Here is a 19,895-nt window from a genome sequence, read left to right as displayed (position 1 = left end):
CATGGAGGGGTCTGAAATTCACATTGTAGGTTCCCACTCTGAGAGACAGAATAAAAAAAGGAGACTTTTGTATTACTTACCAGTAAAGTCTCTTTCTCGCTCTTCCTTGGGGGACACAGGAAACCATGGGTATAGCTCTGCTCCCTAGGAGGCGTGACACTAAGTGAAAGCTGTAAGCCCCTCCTCCATCAGCTATACCCTTCAGCCTGGAGAAGAGACTGCCAGTTGCGTGTCCAAGTAGTGAAAGATAACCACCAACCGGAAAAAGAACTGTCGAGCCCCAACGGGGGCAACCAAGCCGGAACCACAATTGTAACCCAAATGAAGGGCGGGTGCTGTGTCCCCCAAGGAAGAGCGAGAAAGAGACTTTACTGGTAAGTAATACAAAAGTCTCCTTTTCTCGCCCATATTCCTTGGGGGACACAGGAAACCATGGGGCGTTCCAGAGCAGTCCCAGAAGGGAGGGACCAGAACAAACTCAACCAACACCAGAGGCATCAATCAACTGCCGCCTGCAACACCAGACGGCCTAAAGCAGCGTCAGCCGACGCATGAGTATGCACCCTGTAGAACTTGGTGAAGGTGTGCAAGGAGGACCAAGTGGCCGCCTTGCAAATCTGCTCCGTAGAAGCCCGATTCCTCTGAGCCCAGGAAGCCCCGACCGCTCTAGTGGAGTGAGCGGTAACACCAAGGGGCGGAACCTTGCCCTTGGCGAGATAAGCCTCAGTAACAGCCATCTTGACAAAACGGGCGATAGCAACTTTGGATGCCGCCATCCCTCTGCGCGACCCCTCCGGGACCACAAAGAGCGAGTCAGTATGCCTGAAAGAGCTGGTTACTTCCAGGTAAATCTTGAGCGCCCTGACAACGTCCAGGCGATGAAGCTTCCTCTCCCGCGGGCGGAAGGGGAAGGACACAAAGAGGGGAGAACGATGTCCTCGTTCAGATGAAAGGCGGAGACCACCTTAGGAAGGAAGGAAGGGACCGGACGAAGAACCACCTTGTCCTGGTGGAACACTAGGAAAGGTTCCAGACAGGAGAGTGCAGCCAATTCAGACACCCTCCGAAGAGAGGTGACGGCTACAAGGAAAATAACCTTGCAGGAAAGAAGTCGCAAGGAAACCGTCCGCAGAGGCTCGAAAGGGGAAGCCTAGAGCGCTGAGAGAACCAGGTTCAGGTCCCAGGGCGGTACCGGAGGGCGGTACGGGGGAACCGCGTGAGCCACGCCCTGAAGGAAGCTCTTGACAGGACCAAGGGGGGCCAGTGGGCGCTGAAACAAAATGGACAGCGCAGACACCTGACCCTTCAAAGAACTAAGGCCCAGACCTTGGGCCAGTCCGCTCTGCAGGAAGGACAAAACGGTGGGGAGAGAAAAGCGGAGCGGAGGAATCCCCAGATCGGCACAGAACCCCAAAAAGGTCCTCCAGGTCCTATAATAGATCCTAGAAGAGGACGGCTTACGGGCGCGGATCATGGTGCGGACGACGTCCGCAGAAAAACCCCTACGTGTCAGGACGGTGGTCTCAACAACCACGCCGTCAAACGTAGGGACCCTAAACGCGGGTGGAAGATCGGTCCCTGAGAGAGAAGATCTTCCCTGGCGGGCAGCGGCCAGGGCGCGTCTGCCAGGAGCAGCATGAGGTCGGCATACCAAGACCGGCGGGGCCAGTCCGGAGCGACCAGAATCACCGAGACGCCTTCCGCCGCGATCTTCCGAAGGACCTTGGGCAGGAGAGGGATGGGAGGGAATATGTATGGGCGCGCGAAGCCTCGCCAAGGAAGAACGAGGGCGTCGGCTCCGCAAGCTCCCGGATCCCTGGCCCTGGACAGATAGGCGGGGACCTTGTGATTGAATTTTGAGGCCATGAGGTCCACGTCCGGTATGCCCCAACGAAGGCAAATGGCCTCGAATACCTCCGGGTGAAGAGACCACTCGCCGGGGTCGACGGTGGTGCGACTGAGGAAGTCCGCCGCCCAATTGTCCACCCCTGGAATAAAAATTGCAGATAGGGCCGGGACGTGGCGTTGTCAGATTGTACACGAACTGGATGACCCTTCAGCAGATGAGTCCAGTGTCGTAGAGACAGAAGGGCCGCTCTCAGCTCCAGGACATTGATCGAGAGTTTGGACTCCGATGGAGACCAAATGCCCTGGACGGATCGGGGAGGAAACATGCCTCCCCAGCCCAAGAGACTGGCATCGGTTGTAACCACCAACCAGTTGAGTGGCAGAAAGGACCTGCCCAGAAGAGGGGACTGTAACCACCAGCGGAGAGATGACCGCACCGGAGGCGATAGATGGAAGGGATGATCCAGAGACTCCGGCGATTTGTCCCAGGAGGAGATGATCGCCCGTTGGAGAGGGCGGGAGTGAAACTGCGCAAATGGGATCGCCTCGAAGCAGGCAACCATCTGCCCCAAGACCCGCATGCAGAAGCGGAAGGACGGTCGACGGTGGAGAAGGAGACCCCGAACCGCCCCACGGAGGATCAGACGTTTTTCCGAGGGAAGACGTACCTCCGCCGCTCCTGTGTCCTAAAAGCATTCCCAGGAAGACTAGTTGTCTGGAGGGGGGAAGGGAGGACTTGGGGAAGTTGATGACCCAACCGAACCTCGCCAGAGTCTCTAGAGTGAGATCCACGCTGGCAACCGCTTGAGAAAGGGACGGAGCCTTGATGAGGATATCGTCCAAGTACGGTAGCAGAAAAACACCCCTGGAACGGAGTAAGGCCAAAACCGGGGCCAGGACCTTGGTGAACACCCGGGGGGCTGTTGCCAGCCCAAAGGGAAAGGCGACAAACTGGAAGTGGAGGTCCCCCACGGCGAATCGGAGGAAGCGATGGTGACACCGGGCTACCGGAACATGGAGGTAGGCATCCTGTATATCGATGGAAGACATGAAATCTCCCTGCTCCAGGGAAGCCACCGCGGAACGGAGGGACTCCATCCGAAACCGTCGAAGGAGGAGAAAACGGTTGAGCTTTTTGAGGTCCAAAATGGGCCGCACCGAACCTCCCTTCTTGGGAACTACAAAGAGGTTCGAGTAGAACCCTTGGAACCTTTCCTCTAGAGGAACAGGGGTAATCACCCCCCTGTCCAGTAAGGCTTGAACGGCCGCGGAGAACGCAGCCGCGCTTTTCGGGTCCCGCGGCGGGCGGGAGCGAAAGAACCGATCTGGAGGGAAGGATGCAAATTCGATTTTGTATCCGGAGGACACAATTTCGAGGGCCCAGGCGTCGGAGACGTGAGCCATCCAGACGTCCCTGAAAAGGAGGAGCCGGCCCCCCACCCGGGTGGGTGGGGGCGCGCCTTCAGGCAGAGGACTGCTTTGCTGCGGGTGTGCGGGCAGCCTGCGGCTTGCGCCAGGAGGGCTGCGCCCGAAAAAACGTCTTCCTACGCTTATCCTGGGGAGGAGCCGAAGCGGCAGCTGTGGTGGGAGCCCCAGAGGCCCTGCGGGAGGACCGAAAACGAGACGCACCAGGGCGTCCGCGGGGGGCACCCCTGGCTTGGGGTTGAGGAAGATGGGTGCTTTTTACCACCTGTGGCCTCCGAAATAAGTTCGTCTAGGCGGACCCCGAAAAGGCGGGAACCCGCAAACGGTAGCCCCGCCAAGGAACGTTTGGAGGCAGCGTCCGCTTTCCAAACCTTCAGCCAGAGCTCCCTCCTGACGGAAACTGCCAGGGCGGAGGAGCGTGCAATAAGGGCTCCCGCATCAAGGGAGGCCTCACAAACAAAATTCCCGGCCCGAATAATAAGCTGGGCCCAAGGAACGTAGGTCCTGGATGGGGACGTCCGAGTCCAACTCCTGTTCCAGCTGCGCACCCTGTAGCAGTGGCCATGTAGCAGTGGCCATGGGGGATGTAGCAGCGGCCATGGGGGATGTAGCAGCGGTGGGAGGGAGGAAGGGGAGGCTGGAGCAGCCACTCTCACCATACGCTGTCTTCGCCCTCAGTCCATCCAGCGGGGGTCGCCCCTTCAGCTCCTGGCACCGCAGTGGCAGGAAGCCGGGGGAGGGACTTGGCGTGCGGGCGACCCTGAGCTGGCGGGACGCAGGGGAGCGAGGCTGCCCTGGTCCACCTTGTCTTCTGTGGGGGAGGCGGCAGTGCGGAATTACCGGCACTGGCGCAACTCAACCCCAGGAGAAACAGAGGGGTCTAATGCGCCTCTGTTGTCCCTGTAGGTAGAAAAAAAATCGAATTTAAAAACAACAAATAACGCAAAAATAAAAAATCATAGGAAAACAACCCTGCATAAGCAGGGGGTGTCTTGCCTCCTTGGACACTAAGCAAAAACTGGCAGTCTCTTCTCCAGGCTGAAGGGTATAGCTGATGGAGGAGGGGCTTACAGCTTTCACTTAGTGTCACGCCTCCTAGGGAGCAGAGCTATACCCATGGTTTCCTGTGTCCCCCAAGGAATATGGGCGAGAAAAAAGAAATTCAGGAAATCACATTGTATGATTTTGAAAGAATTTTTGTCTTGCACTGCTGAACATAAGTATTTGAACACCTGAGAAAATCAGTGTTAATATTTGGTACAGAAGCCTTTGTTTGCAATTACAGAGGTGAAACGTTTCCTGTAGTTCTTGACCAGGTTTGCACACACTGCAACAGGGATTTTGGCCCACTCCTCCACACAGATCTCCTCTAGATCTGTCAGGTTTTGAGGCTGTCGCTGAGCAACACGGAGTTTCAGCTCCTTCCAAAGATGTCTTATTGGATTTAAGCCTGGAGACTGGCTAGGCTACTACAGAACCTTGATATGCTTCTTACGGAGCCACTCCTTGGTTATCCTGGCTGTGTGCTTCTGGTCGTTGTCATGTTGGAAAGACCCAGCCACGACCCATCTTCAATGCTCTGACTGAGGGAAGGAGGTTGTTGCTCAAAATCTCACAATAAATGGCCCCATTCATCCTCTCCTTAAGGCCTCTTGCACACGAACGTGTGCGCCCCGTTGCCGTATTGCGGACCGCATTTGTGGATCCGCAATACACGTGTGCTGTTCGGGGGGCATTCTGCATCACGGATGCGGACCCATTCACTTCAATTGGGCCGCAAATCCAGAGATTCGGAACGGAACCCTACGGAAGCACTACGGAGTGCTTCCGTGGGGTTTCGTCCCGTACTTCTGTTCCGCAAAAAGATAGAACATGTCTTATCTTTTTGCAGGAACGGCCGAATCGCGGACCCATTAAAGTGAATGGGTCCGCGATCTACTGCCCCACGGACTGTGCTCGTGCATTGCAGGCCGCAGCACGACCACGGGGCGCACACGTTCGTGTGCAAGAGGCCTAATACAGTGCAGTTGTCCTGTCCCCTTCGCAGAGAAGCACCCCCAAAGTATGATGTTACCACCCCCATGCTTCACAGTAGGGATGGTCTTCTTGGGATGCAACTCGTTCTACTTTGGTCTCATCTGACCAGATGACTTTCTCCCATGCCTCCTCTGGATCATCTAGATGGTCATTGGCAAACTTAAGACAGGCCTGGACATGTGATGACTTGAGTAGGGGAACCTTCTGTGCAATGCATGATTTGAAACCATGAGACCGTAGTGTTCTACCGACAGTGACCTTTGAAACTGCGGTCCCAGCTCTCTTCATGTCAATGACCAGCTCCTCCCTTGTAGTTCTGGGCTGATTCCTCACCTTTCTTATCCTCAGTGATACCCCACGAGGTGAGATCTTGCATGGAGCCCCAGTCCGAGGAAGACTGACAGTCGTCTTTAGCCTCTTCCATTTTCTAACAATTGCTCCAACAGAGTTGATCTATTTTCACCAAGCTGCTTGGCAATTGCCCCGTAGCCCTTTCCAGCCTTGTGGAGGTCCACAATTTTGTCTCTGGTGTCTTTTGACAGCCCTTTGGTCTTGCCCATGGTAGTAGTTGGCGTCTGACTGTGGGGTGGACAGGGGTCTTTCAAGAGCTCAGACAGGTGTTACTAAGTTATATTAAGGAGTGGAGTAGAGGTGGACTTTTTAAATGCACAGTAACAGGTCTTTGAGAGACAGAATTCTTGCTGTTTCTCAGGTGTTCAAATACTTATGTTCAGCGGTGCAAGACAAACAAATTCTTTAAAAATCATACAATGTGATTTCCTGATTTTTATTTTTATGCATTTCCGTATGTGTAACGTTTTTTTCTTTTTTTGCGGACCACTTGAATGGGGCCAAGCACCGTGATTTGCGGACAAGAATAGGACATGTTCTATCTTTTCACGGTACTGAAACGGAATGCACACGGAGACACTTCAGTTTTTTTTTTTGCTGAACCATTGAAATGATGGAATTGCCCAGATTTATGGTAGAGGTGAGGACGTGAGCATGGTTTAATTAAGGCCTCTTTAACACGAGCGTGACAGTTTGGCTCCGGATGCGTTCAGTGAAACTCGCACCATTTTGCAAGCAAGTTCAGTCAGTTTTGTCTGCGATTGCGTTCAGTTTTTTCTGCGCGGGTGCAATGCGTTTTGATGCGTTTTTCACGTTTGTGATAAAAAAAAAACCTGAAGGTTTACAAACATCTCTTGGCAACCATCAGTGAAAAACACATTGCCTCCGCACTTTCTTGCAGACGCAATGCGTTTTTCACTGAAGTCCCATTCACTTCTATGGGGCCAGGGCTGTGTGAAAAACGCAGACTATAGAACATGCTGCGTTTTTCAAGCAATGCAGAACTGATGCGTGAAACACATTCAGTGTGGGTGCTATGCGTTCACGTCACGCATTGCATCCGCGGGGAAAATTTGCTCGTGTAAAAGGGACCTAAGAGGTGTGGGGGGGAGTGAATGCATTTCTTCTGGAGATAGGGAGAGTGACATAAATGTTGTAAGCTGTGCACATAGGATATCTCTTCAGTTGCCAGGCTGCAACAGGAGCATGGTCTGGTGACACCCTGTGGTACCCCTACACCGGTGACATGTACCCCACATATGCCCTCTAGGGTCTCGTTCTGATCTGTGTTCCACGAAATGAGCTACTTGAGATTGGATCTGGGCTAAGGATGGCAGCGCATGATTTCACTAAGGGCTCATTCACACGGCCGTATGAACGGATCCGCACCTGTTCCGCAATTTTTCGGAAGGTTTGCGAATCCATTAATTTCTATGGGCCATCAACAGATGCGGACAGCACACCGTGTGCTGTCCGCATCTGTTATTCCGTATCGCGGCTCCGCAGAAAGGATAGAACATGTCAGATTGCGGACAAGAATAGGCATTTTCTATAATGGTTGCGGTCCGCAAATTGCAGATCCGCAAAGTACTACGGCCGTCTGAATGGGCCCTTAGGCTACTTTCACACTAGCGTCTGGATCTGCAAAAACGCTTCCGTTAGAATAATACAACCGCATGCACCCATCATGAACGGATCCAGTTGTATTATGTCTTCTATAGCCATGACGGATCCGTCTTGAACACCATTGAAAGTCAATGAGGGACAGATCTGTTTTCTATTGTGTCAGAGAAATCCATCCCCATTGACTTACATTGTGTGTCAGAACGGATCCGTTTGGCTCAGTTTCGTCAGACGGACACCAAAACACTGCAGGCAGCGTTTTGGTGTCCGCCTCCAGAGCGGAATGGAGACTGATCGGAGGCAAACTGATGCATTCTGAGCGGATCCTTTTCCATTCAGAATGCATTAGGGCAAAACTGATCCGTTTTTGGACCGCTTGTCAGAGCCCTGAACGGATCTCAGAAACGGAAAACCAAAACGCGAGTGTGAAAGTAGCCTTAAAGGGGTTGTCCAACTGGTATGAAAACCTCCCCAGTGTCTCTAAGGCCCCTTGTACACGACCATATTTTTTTTCCGCAACAGATTCACATTTTTTGTGGATCGGATGCATTCACTTCAGTGAGGCCACAAAAACTGTTGTTGGCACACCGTGTGCTGTCCGTGCCATAGTCCTGGGGAAGAGTAGAACATCTATACTTGTCCATTTTCTCGACCAGGATAGGACATTTCTATAGAAGGCAAAAAAGAAACTGGTAGCGTGCACACGGCTGGTATACTTTTTTTTATTTTTTATGTGGCTGTGCGGTTTGCAGACTGCATGAGGCCTTATTGTGTTAAAATATAAAACAAAACACATGCCACTTAGTCCCCAGCCATTTCCTGCACTAAGGCACTGGTCCTCAAACGCTTTGTGTTTGCAGGCCGCAGTTATGGCACGTGACCTCAGCTCCTGGAGTATATGGCACAAGACTGCTGACACCATTGACTGGCTGCAGTGGTCACATGCAGTACATAGCTCAGTCACCACAGACTGGAGATAAGAAGTGGGGCAGCCACGTTGGGGGGGGGGGGGGGATTAATTAGTATATGTTTTTTTATTTTATTTCATTTAGGGACTGTTTCCATGTATGTCAGACAACCCCTTTAATCCTCTGCTCCTTTGATCCAAACTTGCCCTCTTTTAGGGCTCACGGACACCAGCTGTGTACATTCTGCATTTTGTGGAACAGCTGGCCCCTAGAACAGTCCCATCTTTGTCCGTAATGCAGACAATATTATTATTTTTTTGTGTGCAACGGCCACGCGATGCACAGGGAGTCCTTTCTGTTTTCTCTTTGTGGCCGCATTGAATTGAAAGGATGGAGCTGTGCTGCAGTGGGTTATTGGACTCAGTCCTGAGGATCAGCCATCAATACTAAAGTAGTGGACAACCCCTTGAAGATGGCCGTACCCATTGCGGCAGATGATGGATAAGGATTGGGCTGCCCGATCCATCGCTAGAGGAGTCTGGCAGCGGCGTACCTCCCCTCCCCCACTGTCTGGTGAAATGCCTTTCGGCCAACAGGTAAATTATCTGTGTGGTCGACTTTACCGCCAGGAGCAGAGATGTATCAAATCTGGTGCTTGAAAAGTAGAGGGGTTGCCCATGGCGACCACTCGGATCCAATGGCTTTTCTCATGAAATGCAAGCATTAGGCCTCCTGCACATGGCCGTTTTTTTTTTTTGCATTCCGTATACGGAACCATTCATTTCAATGGTTCCGCAAAAAAAACGGAATGTACTCCGTATGCATTCCGTTTCCGTTCCGTTGAAAGATAGAACATGTCCTATTATTGCCCGCAAATCACGTTCCGTGGCTCCATTTAAATCAATGGGTCCGCAAAAAAAGGAACACATACGGAAATGCATCCGTATGTCTTCCGTATCCGTTCTGTTTTTTGCGTAACCATCTATTGAAAATTTTATACCCAGCCCAATTTTTTCTATGTAATTACTGTATACGCCATACGGAAAAACGGACACACAAGGAAACAGAACAACGGATCCATTAAAAAAGGACCGCAAAACACTGAAAAAGCCATACGGTTGTGTGCAGGAGGCCTTAGTCTCACTGGTTGCTATGGGCAACTACTCCCCTTTTCTGTTATAATAGTTTTTTCTACATTCCCCCTATAGTGTGTCTGACCACTAGGACTACGCCCGGTGTAGATGACGTCTCCTCTGGAGTGCAGACATGAGCCTGGCTCACGCAGGTGGCAGCACTAGTCATTACGTGTGCCCCCGCTTTTGTACAATTCACACTACAACGCCACACGTTGTCACTTGTCACTGCGCCGGGTGGTGTCACGTGTCCGGCTCTGATTGGTGGACACAAGGCAAGCAAGCAGGGGGCGGGGCCGCGCATGCGTTCATCTTATCCGCTCTCCCTACGTTCTCGCGTTGGCTTGCGCGTAATCTGGGCATGCGCGGTTCTCGTTTGCAAAGTCTCGCGTGAACTACAAGTTGTTACGAAGCGAGACTTCCCCCGGCTCTGGCACCGTGCTGAATGGTGAGAGAGACCAGAAGCCGGGACTGTGTGAACAGCTGCCTGGAGGGGAGGGGTGGTGAAGCGCCCCCTGCTGCCCGCTTCCACCTGTCACCAGCGCCGCGTCCTGACATGTGCCGCACGCCATGAGTGTGCTGGATGTGCGACAACCACTGCCACCCGCCCTTCTGCCGCTCGGGCTCGGGACCGTGCAGTCAAGGTGACCGATGGCTGGTGCAGCCGGGATAAGGTAGTGACCGGGGCGCGGTGTGCGTCCTGCTATAGACATGTACTCCATGATGTGTCTATATAGTACAGCGGCCGCAGAGAAGGAACGGAGCAGCACATGCTTCACCTGCAGCCCCAATCATTTTGGGGATACAGGACCCCCATTTTTGTGATTTGGTGGGGGTTCTAGCAGTCGGACCCCAGGAAATAAGTTAGCCACTATTATGTGGATGAGGGATACTTTTTCCAGTAACTGGGATACCCCTTTAAAGGGTTCTCTGGGATTTTGATAGGTCATGAATATCTGATTGGTGGGGCAGTGACTCCTGAATCCCGGCCAGTCCGCTGTATGAAGAGCTCCTCCTAAGACCTGTGATGTCACGTTCAGGGGTCACCGCGGCCTCTGTCCCATTCACGTGAACAATCCAAGCACAGCCGCTATACGATGGGTGGCGCTCACCAGAGCTTCCTCGTACAGCTGATTGGCATGTGTGCCGGGACTCCGGCCCCACCGATACCGATGACCTATGCTGAGGAGAAGCCATCCATTAAGGGACCACCAGTAGCTATGAAGTAGTGAGGAGTTAGTGGTAGTCACAACTGAGACATGAACAGCATCTCTATCGGGTATACCGCAGATCTCTGATACATGGGGGTCCTCGACCTACTACCTATACGCGGAGAGATGGCTCTGCATGTGTTGGCTGACGGCCTCCTCACCAGGCAGGGGAACCCCGTCCTCCACATGGGGTGCGACTCCTGTCCTGTGGATATCCCATAGTGGCCCCTTCACATGTTGAGGATTTAGTTGCAGAATTTTCCTCAACTGAAAATCGGTTCCATTCACCTGAATGAGGCAGAACTCCACGGGCTCGCCTCCCCATCCAAATGAATGGAGCTGAATTTTCAGTCGCAGAAAATTCTGCAACAAAACAAACCCGCAGCATTTGAAGACGCCCCAATTGTCCAAGTTTGGAGTGCCCCTTTAACAAGTGGCCGTGTAGTTCATATTCACACTGAACAGCAGTGCGGGGGTTTCGGTTCCCCCCATTGGTGTTATAAAAGTTTATTTCTCCCTAACTTCTATGAATTCAGATATCAGTGTAAATTATCGGGGAAGCTTTCCTAGACTCCTGATCAGTGCATGTGATGCAGGGTCATGAGTGTTCCCGCATAGCTGTGCAGGGCTATAGGAAATGCAGACGGAGGCCTCCTATGGAAACAGTCATATGCCTTTTAGGATAGCTGGCTTACAACGATGTAGCATTATATTACAAACATGTGGCTCCATTTTTAAAGGGGTTGTCGCATTACAACAACACGTCCTTTATCCATAGGATAAGGGTAAAGTCTTGGATTGGCAGGCGTCCGCTGGGGCCCCTGCTGACCATGACATTGGGGGCCTTTATTCCCTCATTTGAATGCAGCAGTGGACACATGCACTCTGCCGCTCTGTAGAGTTCCTAGAGATAGCCGAGTGCTTGTACCTGGCCGTCTGCGGCAGTTCCATATAGTTGAATAAAAAAGCAGCACGCACACCTGTCTAATGCGCTGTTCAAATGTGGGAACACGGGCCCCTGTTCTCAGACCCAGATACTTATCCCCCTATCCTATGGATAGAGGATAAGTTGTAATGTGACGGCCCCATTAATGAACCGACAGTAGAGAACTTAAAGGGGTTCGCCCATCTCACACATTGGTGGCATATCCTAGCGATAAGTCACCAATGTCAGATAGGTGCAGGTCGCAAAGGTGGGACCTGCACCCATCTCCAGAAAGGGGCTCTCAAAGTGAATGAAGGCTCAAGCACAGCAATCCTCCTATTTACTTCTATGGGAGTGCTGAAAATAGCTGAGCACCAGCTTGGCGAATGGAGAGGTGTTTGCGCTTGCGCCCTCATTCACTTCTATGGGAGTTCCGGAAAGAGCCGAGCGTGCTCGCTTGGCTCTTTCCTGAACTCCCATAGAAGTGAATGGAGAGCAAGCCATGCATATCTCACTAGAGATGCCTATCTGAAATCCTAAGGCCTCTTTCACACGAGCGTGGCGTGTGAGGGCCCGAAAAGATGCGGGTGCGTTGCGGTAAAATGCGCGATTTTTCAGCGCGAGTGCAAAGCGTTTAATGCGTTTTGCACCCGCGTGAGAAAAATCTGCATGTTTGGTACCCAGACCCAAACCCGGACTTCATCACTGAAGTTCGGGTTTGGGATCGGTGTTGTGTAGATTTTATTATTTTCCCTTATAACATGGTTATAAGGGAAAATAATAGCATTCTTAATACAGAATGCAAAGTAAATTAGGGATGGAGGGGTTAAAAAATAAATATAACTTACCTGCTCCATAGCTGCCGGTCTCTGTTCTATCTTCAGGACCTGGCAAAATGACCTGTGGTGACGTCACTGCTCATCACATGGTCCAATCACATGGTTCATCACCATGGTGAGGGACCATGTGATTGGACCATGTGATGTGACGTCACCACAGGTCCTTAGCCGGCAGCTCAACATTACAGAAGACAGAGATCCGCAACTACGCGATCAAGTGGACTCGGTGAGTTAATTTATTTATTTTTAACCCCTCCATCACTATTTTACTTTGCATTCTGTATTCAGAATGCTATTATTTTCCCTTATAACCATGTTATAAGGGAAAATAATACAGATCGGGTCCCCAAGCCCGATCGTCACCTAGCAACCATGCGTGAAAATCGCACTGCATCAGCACTTGATTGCGGATGCTTGCGATTTTCACGCGGCCCCATTCACTTCTATGGGGCCTGCGTTGCGTGAAAATCGTAGCATGCTCTATATTCTGCGTTTTTCACGCAACGCACAAGTGATGTGTGAAAATCACAGCTCATGTGCACAGCCCCACAGAAATGAATGGGTCTGGATTCAGTGTGGGTGCAATGCGTTCACCTTACGCATTGCACCCGCGTGCAATACTCGCCCGTGTGAAAGGGGCCTAAAGATATGCCACCAACGTGCGAGATGGGCCAAAGCATTTAAAGGTCTTATGTTTCAAGTTGATTTTCATGTTAGGGGTGAAAATACTCTAAGTTAAGTTGTTTTGCCATAGAAGTTCTAGTATAGGTCTTCTGATATGCCATCACTTTAAGGGGTTTTAGACCATTTATGGCATTGCCACAGGATATGTCATAAATGTCTGATAGATGCCAGTCCCACCTCTAGGACTTGCACCTATTTCCAGAACAGGATTCCCAGACCGCCCTTCCAGTTACTGAGGTGGCCACTGCGTCCATGCGGGATATGATTCAAGAGGTGGCGCTCTCCTCTCCACTCCCTTCTATACGAGTTAGCCAAGCAAGCGTGCTCAGCTGGTCTTCACGGCTTCCTCAATGAAGAGAGCTGCACTCCAGCTCAGCCACCTCTCCATTTATTCTCCAACTAGAAGTTGTGGCCTCCTCAGAGGGCATGACTGCTTGGGGGACCCCATTTTGGCGTTAAATGTTGGTCCTAGAGGGCTGATCTCCCACAGGAGCAAGGGTTCAGGCAAGTTGAAATCCAGCATGTCTGATCCTTCTGTCACGGAACAGTGGAGTGGACCCATACAAATAAGTCATGAAGTCCTATCTGCCTGACTGTCTTCTGTATATGGCTAGCTTTACTAGTCAGCGGGGACCCCACTCATCACCCAAATGGAGCACTTTTCTTGCACAGTGTTGCTCAATAGAGGAGCTTTGCAGGAAAAGCTGAAAGGGTTAAGGTGCTTTCGTTTAAGAGATTACTGTGGGACCCTCACCAGTTAGTAGATGATGGTATCTGGTATATCCTAGTGATGACATCACTTAAGACGCATTTACATGGGTCGATTATTGGACGTTCTCGATAATCTGCCTATGTAAATGTGCCACCTATCCCTCGATGAACGTGTAAAACGATGACTTTATTGTTTAAGCAGACACCTAAATCATCTGGCGGCTGATCGCCCTGTGTGACCAGCACTCTGCTGCCCAGAAACGGTGAATTTGTGTGAGGATGAGCAACAGCAGTAGAGACCACTCGTCCTCGTACAGTGGAGGCAGCTCTTCACTTCCTCTGACGAGCAGGCAATTATCGGGACTGAACAGTTAATTCCTAATAATTGACTGCTTAGTAGGAGCATGAAAATGTACCTTTAGGGCTCATGCACACAAGCGTATTTTTCTTCCGTTTCCGTTCCGGTTTTTTTACAGGTCCGTATACGGAACCATTAATTTAAATGTGCTTTTAAAAAAAACAGAAATGACTCCCGTGTGCATTCAATGTCCGCGTGTCCATTCCGCAAAAAAAATAGAACATGTCCTATTCTTGTCCGTTTGCGGACAAAGACGGGCATTGTTCAATGGATCTGCAAAAAAACAAATGCAACACAGATTTCATCAATTATTTTTTTTTTTTATGCAGACCGCAAAATACATACGGTCGTGTACATGGGCCCTTACTGTGCAGATACTGTTTAACGATCAACTTTGTCATGAGATATCGGAGGAATTTTCAGGTTTCATGCTTTCTGTAATATTTTTGTTGTTTTCTTTTCCCCTCATAGTACATGGAGAGCTAAATGGTACCACAGGAGACCGCAAGACCCTGGGCTCTGAAAAATCTGCAAGCCAGACTGCCTCCAGAATTGCCAACGGTAGCCAGCAAGCCCCTGCCGACATCAACACCCATTCTAAGCACCTAGCCAAGACTATTAACTTTGGAAAGGCGAACAACAAACCCAAAACTTTGCTTCATAAAAACAGTATGGACAAAAGGAATGATAAATCTTATGAAAGCAAACCTAAAGATCTCAAGTGCACAGACAAGGGGGAGAGTGGACCCGTTCAGAATGGTTTGCTGTCGAACAGCTCTGGTTTTATGACTAACGGCTACGTAAGCAAGGGTGCAGAGAACGATGGCAGCGGTTCAGAGAGTGGATATGCCCCGGCCAACAAACGGAAAGCCAAGTTCACCAATGCCAAGCCTGCTGAGAGCGCCAGCTTTTTGATTGGCAAAATGTCAGACTCTGAAACAAAGCTGGATTCTGAAAACTTGAAGCCAGATTTGTTTGCAGATCAGAAAGGGGCGACCCGGGCAGATAATGGTAAAGCAACTTGGAAAAGTGACCCTTCAGGAACCATTCGAGTGAGAGCAAACCCTGGTGACATTCAGAGGAAAAACTCTGATGCCAAACCTGCTGTAGGAAAGAAGTTTGATGACCGGCCGAAGGGGAAAGCTTCTCCAGTTAGCTCCACTAAGGAGGACTCGTGGACTTTGTTTAAACCTCCTCCTGTTTTCCCAGTTGACAACAGTAGTGCTAAAATAGTTCCCAAAATTAGTTATGCAAGTAAAGTCAAAGAGAACCTCAATAAAGCAACCCAGAACAACGCAACTTCTCCCTCTTCCCTTTCCTTCTCCGCTCAACCAGGGGAGGCTACATCATCAAACTGTGTGTCCCAGGTCCCCATGTCTGCCATGAAGTCTGTGTCTACCATAAATTTTGCCAATGGACCCCTTCTAATTGGAGCTGACGGGGGTTTTATGGCCACTGCTGCTAGTACTGTTTCACACGCACTGCCTGGGGGAGCAGAGCCTTTGCCCACAGAACCCTCTTCTACCCCTTCAAACCCCTCTGATCAAAAGAAACCTGGCCTTTTTACTTACCCTTCTAATATGCAACATGCCCTGCCGGACGCTTTGCAGGGAGACCAGTCTGGACAGTCAAGTCAGCAAAGCTTGGGAGAAATTTTTCAGAACCAATGGGGCTTGTCTTTTATAAATGAACCAAGTGCTGGCCCTGAGGCTGGAGCAGATAAGCCAGACATTGGGCAGGTGATCTGGGAGCACCCAACATCCCCTGTTTCACAGGGTATTGAAACTGTACCCTCAGGAAATGAGCGCCCTGTTTTTCCCAAGGCCTATGAGCTGGAGAAACGGACTAGCCCTCAAGTTCCAGACGGTGCCACACTAAAAGCAGCTCTTGGTTCTGGGGGAGATGGGGGTGCATCATCCTTAGAGACTCTGCTGAGAGGGGAGCTGCAAAAGCCGGAAGCTGCTAGCCAGGGTTTATTAGTGTTTCAGGCCAAGGTCTGTGAAAACGAAGAAATTCCTCAGACCTCTCTGAAAAACACTTTACAGGCCTCCGCCAAAGACAAGAGGTACCACGGAGATCTTGGTTGCAAAGATAGCTGGGGTTCTTTTGACCTGAGCGCTGCTATAATCTATCACACTAAAGGTAAAGATTGTGCCGGGCTCGTGCCATTTGTGAGAAAAAGTTCTGTAGTCTGCAGCGGGCACATACAAGGGTGGCAGACTGGCATTTTCAGTTGATGTAATGTACTTATAGCCAGTCTAACTTCTCCAGAACATGTTTGTGAGCAAGATAGGTATGGGTCTGCTTACATTTTGTTATCCAGGTATATGATGTACTCAACCTGTCAATAGTGACATACTGTGCAGTTTGGAAACTGATGTCTTGCTCGGGTATTTAGTAAGGTTTAGGTGCCTTAGGTCAGCGTTCCCCCAACTCCAGGCCCCAGGGCCCACCTCTACCGGTCATGATTTATACCTGCGATCAGTCCTGATGCACTGACACTAATTATATCATCTGCTGAATGCTAAGGCAATCCTGAAAACATGACCGGCAGGTGGGCCATGAGGACCACTGCGTTAGGTGATTCATGAGCTACCCTTTCACACTGCCGACAGGTATCCCGCCCTCATACTTGGCTGAGCTGACTTGTGCTTTTAATGGTAAATCCAGCATACCAGACTGTTCATTTCCCCATCATATGACGTCTGGCCTGCATTGGGATACCCCATGTACAGTGGTCTGCTGTCTATGAGCACCCTTAGACTGGAATCACACATGCAGTTTTTGTGTCTGTTGAGCTAATAAAGGGTGTGGATTCCTGTCTTAAATGGTCACTGAGTTTTCATAAAACTTATTGTCTCAGAGACATTGAAGGTTTTGATCAGTAGGGGGTGTTATTGATGAAGCCCTCACTGATACCTACAACAAGGAGAGTAATAAAATATATGGATAGAGGGTGTCTCTTGAAAGGTGTCATGAAGCTTTTGATCTGTCGGGGGGGGGGGGGGGGGGGGGGGGGGGCGGCGGATCTTAGTGCAGAGACCTCAACCGATCACTAGAACAAGGAGAGAGAAGCAGTCGCAGGAGATGGAAGCCAAATGGGCCCATAGACTTTCTGTGGAGTCTGACTCTCTTCCGCTCCTGCAGTGAGATCAGAGAGCGCTCTCCTCGTTCTAGCCCACTGATCATATGTCTGACATGTCACAAAATTTTGTGACAACTCGGTGACCTTTTTAAATAAGTTGTCTCTTGAAGACACCCTCTTTCCATATATTTTATTAGTGTATATGGAACTCGGAGGCGGAGGTCTGCTGCCAGCCCTCCACCTATGAGCCAGAACTGTAGCACCAGCTCCTCTTCTGGTGGACGCAAGCTGTCCTTGTAGTATGTGGATTCCATCCATCTGTATGGCTGCCATGTCGTACTACATTTTCCCTGCAGCGGCCACCTGGCTCCCACCTATATGGGAAGATAGATATCCTGTAGATATACCATGAGTGTCTAAGGTTGGTGTGCCCCATTAAAGGGGTTGTCCCGTTGAGACAACATATGCTCTATCCACAGGGTAAGAGCATAAGTGTCGGATTGGCAGGGGTGTCCACTAGTCATGCGTATGGTGGCCGTTTTTTCCCCCCCCCCCTGTTTGAATGGGCCGGTGGTCACACATGCGCACTGCTACTCCATTCTTCTTTGTGGTGCTGTAGGAGATAGCCAAATTCAAGCGCTTGAATTTGGCTATCTCCTACAGTCCCATAGAGTTGAATTGAAAAGCGGACATGCATGCACGTCTGCTGCTCCATTCAAATGGGGAGTGCAGACCCACCATTCACATGATCGGTGAGTGCTCCAGCATTTGGACTCCTGCCAAACATTTATCCTCTATTCGCAGTATAGGGGATAAGTTGTTGTAGTGGGGACACCCCTCTGACTTTGCGATCCTCAACCCGAGTTAAAGGGCATCTGTCTGCAGATTTGTACCTGGCTGCCCTGTTACATGTGCGCTTGACAGCTGGAGACATCTGTGTTGGTGCCATGTTCATATGTGCCCGAATAGATTTTTTTTATATATACAAATGAGCCTCTAAGAGCAACGGGGGTGTTGCGTTACACCTAGAGGCTCTTTCGCCAACTGCTGCGACCTCTGCACTTTGATTGGCATGGCCAGGTGTGATGATTATACTGCCAAGCAGAGGGTGCGGCAGTTGCAGAGAGAGCAGAGCCTCTAGGTGTAACGGCAACGCCCCCGTTGCTCCTAGAGGCTCATTTGCATATATTAAAACATCGCTTTTCTCAGCAATGCGGCCACATATAAACATGGGACCAACACCGATGTCTTCATCTGCCAAGCGCTCATGTAGCAGGTCAGCCAGTGTCGTAGGTGAAATCTGCTGACAGATGTCTTTTCATTTTTCTGGCCGTGAATGAGCACAGGAACTTGTTTACTAGCAAGATGCTTTTAGAGGCCGTAAGACGGGAGAAAGAAAGCGATTGAAGAAAACGTTGTTAAAAGAAAATATTTGTATGTCTGTTAGAATAGTTTACGAGGAGTAGTCCTACACTAAAATAGTTGAAGGCAGATGGTTGTCTGGGAGCAATCCAAATGGTATGGTGGGAAGCGCCATACAAGAATATAAGCAACATTACTTACCTAACGGATCCCCTGCCACTCTAGCGCTCCCTGCTGGTCTTTGCTGTGCTGCAGGATAGGGATCGACCGATATTGATTTTTTTTAGGGCCGATACCGATAATTTGTGAACTTTCAGGCCGATAGACGATAATTTATACCGATATTCTGGGAATTTTTATTTTTGAGAAGAAAAAAAAATTCCTACACAAATCTGCTGAAAATGAATATGTTTATTGTTAATGTGTATTTTTTTGTTTATTGTTAATGTGTATTTTTTTTTTATAAGTCTTTTTCATTTATACTTAATATTTTTGTGTTTTTTTTTTTACTAACTTTTAGCCCCCTTAGGGACTAGAACCCTTGTCCTATTCCCCCTGATAGATCTCTATCAGGGTGAATAGGATCTCACACTGTCCCTGCTGCCCTGTGCTTTGTGCACACAGCAGCATGGAGCTTATCATGGCAGCCAGGGCTTCAATAGTGTCCTGGCTGCCATGGTAACCGATCGGAGCCCCAGGCTTACACAGCTGGGGCTCCGATCGGAGGAGCAGGGGAGAGGGGATCCTGTGGCCACTGCCACCAATGAGTAATACTGGGTGGGGGGGGGGGCGCACTGCGCCACCAATGTTTTTACTATTGGCCGGGATTGGGGTGGGGGCGCACTGCGCCACCAATGATTAATATTGGGGGGGGGGGGCGCACTGCGCCACCAATGAAGATAAGTCTCTCATACATTCATATACAGGAGGCGGGAGCTGGCTGCAGAACCACATAGCCGGCTCCCGACCTCTATGAGCGGTAGCTGCGATCCGCGGCACCTGAGGAGTTAACTACCGCGGATCGCAGCTATCGCTCATAGAGGCCGGGAGCCGGCTATGTGATTCTGCAGCCAGCTCCCGCCTCCTGTATATGAATGAATGAAAGTCTTATCTTCATTGGTGGCGCAGCGGCCACAGCCCCTCCCCTCCTCTTGTCTTCTCTTCTGTCATTGGTGGCAGTGGCAGCAGCAGCACAGGGGGAGGAGACACTGCTTCCTTCTCCCCTGTGCTGCGGAGGGAACACAGAACGCGCTGAGAGCAGCGCGTTCTGTGTTCCCCATACGTTATCGGTATATCGGCAAAATAGATGCCGATAACGTTCAAAATCCTCAATATCGGCCGATAATATCGGCCAAACCGATAATCGGTCGATCCCTACTGCAGGAGTGACTTCAC

The 19,895-nt window shown here is 50.4% G+C and overlaps 1 protein-coding gene across 2 annotated transcripts in view; it reads left to right on the top strand.

Moving 5' to 3' along the window:
• NUFIP2 (nuclear FMR1 interacting protein 2) overlaps positions 1-19,895 on the top strand; it is a 47,760-nt gene that overhangs the window by 14,703 nt on the left and 13,162 nt on the right. The window contains exons 1-2 of one of the 2 annotated variants that reach the window (XM_040423439.1): positions 9,768-9,969; positions 14,525-16,195. In XM_040423439.1, coding sequence (XP_040279373.1) covers positions 9,909-9,969; positions 14,525-16,195 — 1,732 coding nt within the window. In that variant the 5' untranslated portion in view covers positions 9,768-9,908. Of the gene's footprint in view, positions 1-9,767; positions 9,970-14,524; positions 16,196-19,895 lie in introns of those variants that run through there. The other variant, XM_040423438.1, reaches the window with a different exon arrangement.

The sequence above is a fragment of the Bufo bufo genome, chromosome 3, assembly GCF_905171765.1.
Source record: "Bufo bufo chromosome 3, aBufBuf1.1, whole genome shotgun sequence".
Lineage (NCBI taxonomy): Eukaryota > Metazoa > Chordata > Amphibia > Anura > Bufonidae > Bufo > Bufo bufo.
Note: the sequence above shows the minus strand (reverse complement) of the source record. Positions and strands in the feature narration are given on the sequence as shown.